At 41.9% G+C, this 10,408-nt stretch overlaps 1 protein-coding gene and 1 non-coding gene across 2 annotated transcripts; both read left to right on the top strand.

Moving 5' to 3' along the window:
* The first annotated feature begins 547 nt into the window (after nucleotides 1–547).
* RPS20 (ribosomal protein S20) lies at nucleotides 548–1,972 on the top strand. Its single transcript, NM_001257253.1, is given in 4 exon segments — nucleotides 548–672; nucleotides 866–965; nucleotides 1,259–1,332; nucleotides 1,754–1,972. Coding segments are annotated over 4 exon segments (360 nt in total). The 5' UTR covers nucleotides 548–669; the 3' UTR covers nucleotides 1,937–1,972.
* On the top strand, nucleotides 1,125–1,191 carry LOC114680532 (small nucleolar RNA U54). The gene has a single exon (XR_003732746.1). It is a non-coding gene; the product is annotated as a small nucleolar RNA U54 (small nucleolar RNA).
* Nucleotides 1,973–10,408: the final 8,436 nt, after the last annotated feature.

Genomic DNA, 10,408 nt, shown 5'->3' with positions numbered 1-10,408 from the left:
TCCTTTCCAGAAATAGATGTAGATACTTCTGCTGGACTGGGAAGCCAGGAGCTGAAATATCACAAAACGACGTTTCAGGCTATGAAAAATGACTGCTTACTAATTCTATCGTAAGGTGTCCAGTTTACGAGAAGCATTTCTGCCATTGCTCATGTCAGCTAAACTCAGAGAAGTTACCTCATCCTCAGAGAACAACGAGTGGTATGGTCTGTGTAGAAAGCAAAATTTGCAACGTAAAAACCAGAGTTCCTGTGCACTTTACGAGGGAGAGGGTTAGGTGCACCAGACAGGAGTTTCTCAGGTTTCCGTCTCGCCTGTTCTCTCGGCCGGGTGGCCATCTCCGCGCAGGCGGGGACCCCACCCTGCGGGACTTTGGTTCCTCCTTGCGGACAGGGGGCGCACGCAGCCGTGCCTTTCCTGCCAACTCCTCGAGTGCTCCAGCTCGGCCTTGTGCGACCGCCTCTAGGGTCCGGGACATTTCCTGTTCCGGGGCGTGTGGGACCCGGATGTAAGCGTGCTATATAAGCATTGCTCAAGTCCCACCCCTTTCTTTTTGAGGAAGACGCGGTCGTAGGATTTGCGGATCTTTGGTTCGCACGCTCCTGCTCCTGACTCACCGCTGTTCGCTCTCGCCGAGGAACAAGTCGGTCAGGAAGCCGCGCAGCAGGCATGGTGAGGTGGCAGTCGGCGGCGGGGGGACTCCGGTTTGGAGCTCGTGCTCCTGTAGGGCAGATGCTTTCCGTGTAGGGGCGGAAAGGCGCGTCTGAAATGGTGGGGGAACGCGGGAAGCTTCCGGAAGCTGCCTTTCTCCAGAAGTGGCAGACCATTTTTGGCTTATTGTTCTTTCTCATGTGTCTAACAATAGGCTTTTAAGGATACTGGAAAAACACCCGTGGAGCCGGAGGTGGCAATTCACCGAATTCGAATCACCCTAACGAGCCGCAACGTTAAATCCCTGGAAAAGGGTCAGTGCAGTCGTGCGGTGGGGGCGGGAATTGGACAAAAAGCGCCGAGCTTTACTCGTTAATGTTAGTGTACAAGGTGGACTCCAAGAACTGAAGTGACAAGTTGCTTACTTTAAAAAGGTAAAGCATGGCCTAAAACTGCTTTCATTGTCATACAGCTGGCGATGAGGAGGTACCTACTGTGTTGAATAACGGTGATAGTTTTATACGCTATTCTGAGCCAGTAGAAGTGAAGGTCTTAAGCCGATTTTAATTGTTTTGATTGTACTGAGAGGTCTTTTTATTTCCTGCAGTGTGTGCTGACTTGATCAGAGGCGCGAAGGAAAAGAACCTGAAAGTGAAAGGACCAGTTCGAATGCCTACCAAGGTAAAGTAAATCGGAGGGGCAGGAAGTAGGAGAGTTGCTTCTGGATGTTGTGTAAATTCAGGTTCTTTAAGAGGTTTGGCTGCCAAAATTGTTAACCCTGATGTTATCTACAAACGGGTATTGAAATTGGTGGTAGATTTCGGTTCCTAGTAAGTATCTAATGTTTAGATATGATCGTTTAATTATTGCTGTTGTGTTCTTGGTGTGGTTTGGTGCTTAACAGGCGCAAGCTCTAAGGGTGGTGTCCTACTACAGTGAAAACAGACCTGGCATTTTCAACCCGTGGTACCTGAAAATCTGTTAGTGTAAATAGGAATCATGCCTAAGGGAAACTAATGAGATGATTAAAAGTGTTTTTCCAGATGTTCTAGGGATAAGTATAAAGCCATAAACACTTGGTTTCCTTTGTCTTTTGCTGCAGACTTTGAGAATCACTACAAGAAAAACTCCTTGTGGTGAAGGTTCTAAGACATGGGATCGTTTCCAGATGAGAATCCACAAGCGACTCATTGACTTGCACAGTCCTTCTGAGATTGTTAAGCAGATTACTTCCATCAGTATTGAGCCAGGAGTTGAGGTGGAAGTCACCATTGCAGATGCTTAAGTCAACTATTTTAATAAATTGATTACCAGTTGTTAATTTTTGTTGGTTTTTATTCGGAATACTAGCAGATTTTAGGAATATAAAAGTGTACCATGAGACTTCCACTTTTCAGGTGGAATATATGGGTATCTTAGAATGGTCTATCTTGTTTTCATTGTCGTTTGAGTCATTTGAAAACTGAATTCCGTTAACTACATAATACTGAGAGACCTGACCAGTTGTATTGGACACTGTCAGTTTATAACGTTGGCATACCCTAGGAATTCTGATTGATCTGGGGCGTTTGTAATACACAGCCGTGACTGAGAGCCTAGTGCACTAGTAGGCAAGTGCTGAAAATGAGTAACTAATATTTTTAAATGAACCAAGCTTATCGTCTTTAAAAAATTAATTGGCAGAGGCAGGACTAAAACTAAGTTTTAGGGTTTTAGGAACTAAAACTTAAAGTTTTAAGATACTTATATTTTCAGTGTTTTATATTTTAATATGAAAGTTTCACGGCATCTTGCTCTGTGGCCCAGACTGGAGTGCAATGGTGCGATCCTGGCGGGTTAAAGCAATTCTCCTGCCTCAGCCTCCCAAGTAGTTGGGATTACAAGTGCCTGCCACCATGCCTGGTTAATTTTTGTATTTATAGTAGAGGCGGGGTTTTGCCCTGTTGGTCAGGCTGGTCTCAAACTCCCTACCTCAGGTGATCCCCCTGGCTGGCCTCCCAGACTGCTGGGATTAGAGGCATGGGCCACCATGCCCGGCCCATTTTCACTTTCATATTTTTTAAAAATACTTACATTTTCAGTTTTTGAGACAGTCTCACTCTGTGGTCCAGGCTAGAGTGCAGTGGTGTGATCACTGCAGCTTTGACCTGGGCTCATGCCATCCACCTCAAATTGCCTAGTAACCGGGACTTAACAGGCATGTGGCTACTATGCCCAGCTAATTGTTTTTTGTAGAGGTGAGGTTTTGCCTTGTTTCCCAAGCTGATCTAGAACTCTTAGACTCAAAACCCATCAGCCTGCATTAGCTTCCCAAAGTGCTGGTGTTACAGGAGTGAGCCACTCACCCAGCCTAGAATTTATAATCATATACCCTTACACATTTGCTAAATGTATTGGGGAAAGTTTCTGTAGATTTATTTTGGAAAAATAAAACATCTATAAACTGTTAAGATTGCCTTCAGAAAATTTTTGAGATTTTTAATAGGATCAAAGTTGGGTAATTCAAGTTTGTCTTTGGATTTGGGCCTAAGCTTTCACACTGAACTCTTCAAATTGACCTTCAATTGAGATATCTGTATACAACCAGCTGCATACTAGGGACCTGCAACTCACAGCTGAAAAGCTCATGTGTCTAAAATGAAATCTTCCCTCCCAGAAGCTCTGTTGTGTGTTCCGTGTCTCAATCCATTGTCCACTGAAGTCTCAGTTCAAACATTGGAGTCACCCCTTGCCCCTGCCCTGCTGTTTACCCAATATCCAATTCTTTTTGAGTCTACTTCGGATCTCAAGAAGACAAACCCAATTAACATCAAGGATTTGAATGGAACTGAGTCTGGAATGAATTATGCCACATTGCTAAATTTAAACCAGTTTATCTTTGGGAGCTGTTTAGGTAGCAGTTAATAAGACCATTTTAAAATGGAATACCTGTTCATATGTGGCCCCCAGACAGAAATACCTAAGAACTTTAAATGCAGCATAGCAGTCTTTGGAGCACACGTGTCTTGAGAACTGATTGAGGAAATAATTCTGAAAGCAATGTCACTAAAGTCCAGAGAACATATACTGTGAAAAATATGCTTCAGTAAATCAGTAGTGGAAGGACAGCTTCATGGCTTTCCCTAAATTGTGAACTTTCACAATGGTGAAAGTGTTGAATTAAAGCTATATGTAATTGAGAACCTGTATTACAGCTAAAATAGCACTTGAATATTTGAAACTGCTGTTATCTTCAATTTCTCAAACACTTAAAAATACCTGCATGGAAATAAAACTGCAGGGCCTTTGAATATAGGGAATTAAGGGTAGATTAAATAGTGGTAATGATGCCAATAATTCTATGCAAGTTACAGGCCGTCTTGTATGGATGGGGAGTTAGGAAGGTTGAAAATAGGGTATCTCTCCAGTGCTTGCTTTATTTGGATTTGCAGAACCCTGCTTCTGGTGTAGAAATGTAAACTAGCGATAACCAAGGGAACAAACCACCATAGCTGTTCATTGCTGGGTCAGAGTTTTTTTTTTTTTTTAATTTGAGACAGTTTTGCTCTGTCACCCAGGTTGGAGTGCAGTAGTGCGATCATGGCTCACTTGAACTCCCTGGCTCAACCCATCCTCCTGCCTCAACCTCAGGTAGGTGGGACCACAGGCTCGCACCATGACGCCTGGCCCAGCTAATTTTTTTTGTGGAGATGGGGTCTCGCCATGTTGCCCAGGCTGGTCTCAAACTCCTGTGCTCAGGTGATCCACCCTTCTCGGCCTCCCAAAGTGCTAGGGTTATAGGTGAGAGCCACTATACCCAGACTGGATTAGATTTCTTCGCATGACATCGGTAGAGTGCCTGTGTGTATGCTCTGGATATAAAATGAACAGGCAAGAGTATAGAAGTAGAATCTCTAGCCATACAGTCAGACAGATGGCTCCAAAATTAGTTAGTTGGTTATGGAGACTTTATCAAGTTACTTGACTTTGAGCCTCAGTCATGTGCCAAATGAGCATACTAATAGTATCTATCTAAAATGCATATATGGGTGTTCACTGTCCCTCTGGGAGACATTTTCCAAACAAACCAAGACTAACTTGTTAAGGGAATAGATTTCTCTCACTGGCACAGGATATGCTCTAGCTGACCCATGATACTGCATTGAATTACAGTGTTTCCTAGGTGTCTGTGTGGGATCAGTTCAGTACCTCTCTTGAATACCAAAATTGAGGAAGCTCAAGTCCCTGATACAAAATGGCATAGTATTTGCATATAATCTATGGCATCCTCCTGTATAATTTGTCATCTCTAGATTACTTGTAATACCTAATACAATGTAAATGGTATGTAAGTAGTTGTTCTGCTGTATTTAGGGAATAATGACAAGAAAAAGAACGTCTATACATGTGCAGTAGAGACAATTTTTTTTCTGAATATTTCTGACCTACAATTGATCGAATCTACAGATGCAGAACCCATGGATATGGAGGGCCAGCAGTACACTTTGAGAAGTGTATTTGAATCCCCTGGGACATGTCCTTTTTAACTGTATTCTCCTCTGCCAAAATAGTGACCAAGCAGGTTTACGTGGAGAAATGGCCAAAGCTGAAATGTGTTCTTTTTTTGTTTAATTGTACTTCAGTTGATGCAACTGAAATTTTATCTTTTGAAAGTAAGAGGAACTACGGCTGGGTGGGGTGGCTCACGCCTGTAATCTCAACACATTGGGAGGCCAAGGTGGTTGGATCACCTGAGGTCAGGAGTTCAAGACCAGCCTGGCCAACATGGTGAAACCCCGCCTCTGCTAAAAATACAAAAATTAGCCAGGCATGGTGGCAAGCACCTGTAATCCCAGCTACTTGGGATGCTGAAGCAGGAGAATCTCTTGAACCTGGGAGGCAGAGGTCGCAATGAGCCACTGCACTCCAGCCTGGGCAATAGAGCTAAACTCAATCTCACAAAAAAAAAAAAAAAAAAGAAAAAGTAAGTCAGAGGCACAAAATCAATCCTTATTTCCTTCATCCTAAGAATAATAGCATATTTCACTTTCATAGAAAAACTCTTCCTTTAATTTGTGGAGATGAAAATTAAACCAAATCCTTCTATACCGTTTGTTCTGTAAACTGCTCTTTATTTACTTATTTTTGCCTTACATATTGTGCATATCTTTCTAAATTAACTTAAAAAGAACTCACCCCATGGATCATCTGAGGTCAGGAGTTCGAGACCAGGCTGACCAACATGGTGAAACCCCGTCTCTACTAAAAAATACAAAATTAGCTGGGCATGCCTGTAGTCCCAGCTACTCGGGAGGCTGAGGCACGAGAACCGCTTAAACCCGGGAGGCGAAGGTTTCCAGCCCGGGCGACAGACCGAGACTCTGTCTCAAATAAAAAAGATATTTTCACCAGAGAATATGGAAATGTTTAATTTTTTTTTTTTTTTTTTGAGACGGAGTCTCGCTCTGTCGCCCAGGCTGGAGTGCAGTGGCCGGATCTCAGCTCACTGCAAGCTCCGCCTCCCGGGTTTACGCCATTCTCCTGCCTCAGCCTCCCGAGTAGCTGGGACTACAGGCACCCGCCACCGCGCCCGGTTAGTTTTTTGTATTTTTTAGTAGAGACGGGGTTTCATCGTGTTAGCCAGGATGGTCTCGATCTCCTGACCTCGTGATCCGCCCGTCTAGGCCTCCCAAAGTGCTGGGATTACAGGCTTGAGCCACCGCGCCCGGCCGGAAATGTTTAATTTTAAGAAACACTATCAAATTGAGGCTTTCAAGGAATACATTTGTATTCCTCCCAGGAGTCAGTACAATATATATCTGATGTACAAAAAAAAAATCGCTCATTATTTTAGCCCTACCCTCCATTTGTCTCTTTTCTTTCTGGGACTCCTATTGATTGCTGACCTTCTGAAGGTCTTGTGTGTCTCTCACCTTTCTTTCATAACTTCTCTTAATTTTTTTTTTTTTTTTAGACAGAGTCTTGCTCTGTCACCCAGGCTGGAGTGCAGTGGTGTGATCCCAGCTCACTGCAACCTCTGCCTCCTGGGTTCAAGCAATTCTCCTGTCTCAGCCTCCTGAGTAGCTGAGATTATAGGTGTGCACCAGCGTTCCCAGCTGATTTTTGTATTTTATGTAGAGATGGGATTATGCCATGTTAGCCAGGCTAGTCTCAAACTCCTGAGCTCAGGTGATCCACACACCTCAGCAAATCCTTTAAATTGTACATTCTGTGATATTTCCTTGACTTTGTTATCCAGCACTTCTATTGATTATTTTCATTTTGATTATCTTGGGTTTTTAAAAACTCCTTTATGATGGAAAATTCCAAACATACACAAAAGTAGAGAGAGAATGGTATAATAAAGCCACTCAGTTTTAAAGATTGTCAATACCAGTTTTATTTCATGTGTGACTCCACCACCTTCTTCAACCAGCCTTCAGATTATTTGGAAGCAAATTTCAGACATCATATTTTACTCATACATTTTCTAGTATCTAAATCTGAAAGATAAAGACTCTTTTTAACAGTTCTGTAGCATTAATTATACTCATACTGTTGTGCAACAAATATCCAGAAGTCTTTTTATCTTGTGAAACTGAACCTCTTACCCATTAATCACTAACTCCCTTTTTTTTTTTTTCACTCTGAACCCTTGGCAACCACAATTTTACTTTCTTTTTCTATGAGTTTGATTACTTGATACTTCATGTGAGTGGAATCATATAATATGTGTCTTTTTGTGACTGACATTTTATTTAGCTTAATGTCTTCAAGTTTGACCCATGCCGTATCATGTGGCAGGATTTTTCTTCTTTTTTAAGGCTGAATGATATCTCAATATATGTATATATACTGCTTGTAAAAAATTCATTCATCTGTTGAACATTGAGATTGTTCCCACCTCTTGGCTATTGTGAATAATGCTGTAATGAACATGAGTATGCAAATATGTATTTGAGATTTTGCCTTGAATTATTTTGGATATATACCAAGTGAGATTGCTGGATCATACGGTATTTCTATTTTACATTTTTTAAGGAATCTCCATACTGTTGCACCATTTTGCATTCCCATCAGGGGATCCAGTTTCTCCAAATCCTCACCAATACTTCATTTTTTTTTTTTTATAGTAGCCATCCTAATGGGTGTGAAGTGATATCTCATTGTGGTTTTGATTTGTACTTCTGTAATGATTAATGAAGTTGAGCATCTTTTTATATGCTTGTTGGCCATTTCTTTCTTTTCTTTCTTTTTTTTTTTTTTTTTTTTTTGAGACAGAGTCTTTGTCGCCCAGGCTGGAATGCAGTGGCACGATCTTGGCTCACTGCAACCTCTGCCCCATGGGTTCAAGCAATTCTCCTGCCTCAGTCTCCCAAGTAGCTGGGATTACAGGCGCATGCCACCACGCCCAGCTAACTTTTATATTTTTAGTAGAGACAGGGTTCACAATGGTGGCCAGGCTGGTCTTGAACTCCTGACCTCGTGATCTGCCTACCTCTGCCTCCCAAAATGCTAGGATTAAAGGCGTGAGCCACTGCTTTTAGCAAGCTTGTTGGTCATTTCTATATCTTCTTTATAGAACTACCTATTCAAGTCCTTTGCCCTTTTCTGTTCTTTTCCTTTTTTTTGAGACGGAGTTTTGCTCTTGTTGCTTAGGCTAGAGTGCAATGGTGCGATCTCGGCTCACCGCAACCTCCACCTCCTGCGGTTTAAGCGATTCTCCTGCTTCAGCCTCCTGAGCAGCTAGGATTACAGGCATGCACCACCACACCCAGGTAATTTTTTGTATTTTTAGTAGAGACGAGGTTTCACCATGTTGGCCAGGCTGGACTCAAACTCCTGACCTTAGGTGATCCACCCGCCTTGGCCTCCCAAAGTGCTGAAATTACAGGCGTGAGCCACTGTGCCTGGCTATTTGCCCATTTTTTTAAAGTGGGTTATTTTTGTTTTTGTGAGTTGTATGAGTTCTTTATATTTTCTGGATATTAATCCCTTATCACGTAGATGATTTGCAAGTATTTTCTTTCGTTTTGTAGGTTGCCTTTTTACTCTCTCGGCTATGTACTTTCATGGACAAAAGTTTTAAAGTTTGATATAATGTAATCACATCAAACTTTAAAATCTTTGATTTCGTTGCCTATGTTTTTGACATCATATCTAACAAATCATTGCCAAATCCCATGTTATGAAGACTTTCCTCTATGTTTTTTTCTAGAAGTTTGATAGTTTTAGGTCTTACCGTTTGGTTTTTAATCCATTTTGAGTTTATTTTTGTATATTGTGTAAGGTAAGCATAATCAGCCGGGCACGGTGGCTCAAGCCTGTAATCCCAGCACTTTGGGAGGCCGAGACGGGCGGATCACGAGATCAGGAGATCGAGACCATCCTGGCTAACACAGTGAAACCCCGTCTTTACTAAAAAATACAAAAAGAACTAGCCGGGCGAGGTGGCGGGCACCTGTAGTCCCAGCTACTCGGGAGGCTGAGGCAGGAAAATGGCGTGAACCCAGGAGGCAGAGCTTGCAGTGAGCTGAGATCCGGCCACTGCACTCCAGCCTGGGCAAGAGAGCGAGACTCCGCCTCAAAAAAAAAAAAAAAAAAAAAAAACAACAAAAAGCATAATTTTTGTGTATCCTGTAAGGGTTCCACTTTATGGCTTTTGCCTGTAGATATACAGTTTTCCTAACACCATTTGTTGAAGAGACTGTTCTTTCTCCATTCAGTGGACTTGGAACCCCTGCTAAAGACAATTTTACCACATACACAATGATTTATTCCTGGACTCTCTATCTTATTCCACTGGCCTATTTGTTGTTATGCTCATGCTGCCTACAAGAGCTTTAATTATTGTGGCTTTATAATATGTTTTGAAATCAGAAGTGTGAGTCCTCCAATCCTATTCGTTTTCAAAACTGTTTTGGCTATTTGTTACCCCTTGAGAGTCCACGTGAATTTACAGATACATTTTTCTATTTCTGCAAAAATGCCATTTGTACTTTGATAGGAATTGTGTTGAATCTGCAGCTAGATCTCTTTGGGTAGTATTAACATCTTAACAATATTCAGTATTCTAATCCATAAACATAGGATGTCTTTACATTTATTTGAATCTTCTTTTATTTCTTTTAGCAATATTTTGTGGTTTTCAGTGTATGAGTCTTTCACCTCCTTGGTTAAGTTTATTCCTACGCATTTTATTCTTTTTGGTGCTATTGAAAATTGGATTGTTGCCGGGCGCGGTGGCTCACACCTGTAATGCCAGCATTTTGGGAGGCTGAGGCAGGGGGCTCATGAGGTCAGGAGTTCAATACCAACCTGGCCAAGATGGTGAAACCCCATCTCTACTAAAAAATACAAAAAAATTAGGTGGGTGTGGTGGCAGGCGCCTGCAATCCCAGCTATTCAGGAGGCTGAGGCAGAGAATTGCTTGAACCCAAGAGGTGGAGTTTGCAGTGAGCTGAGATCACACCATTGCACTCCAGCCTGGGTGACAGAGTGAGACTCCATCTCATTAAGAAAAAAAAAGAAAAAAAAATTGGATTGTTTTCTTAGTTTACTTGCCAGATTATTTACTGTTAGTGTATAGAAATGCACCTGATATTTGTATTAATTTTGTGTGCTGCAATTTTGCTGAATTTGTTCATTAGTTTTTAATCTTTTGTGATATAATACTGTGTTGTCTGTGAATAAAGATAACTTACTTCTTTCCTTTCAGTTTGGATGTATTTTATTTCTCTTTCTTGGGTAATTGAACTACCTAGGACTTCCACCACTA

This window comes from Macaca mulatta, chromosome 8 (genome assembly GCF_049350105.2).
Source record: "Macaca mulatta isolate MMU2019108-1 chromosome 8, T2T-MMU8v2.0, whole genome shotgun sequence".
NCBI classification, from domain to species: domain Eukaryota; kingdom Metazoa; phylum Chordata; class Mammalia; order Primates; family Cercopithecidae; genus Macaca; species Macaca mulatta.
The sequence above is the reverse complement of the archived record's forward strand: the minus strand, read 5'-3'. Positions and strand labels throughout refer to the sequence as shown.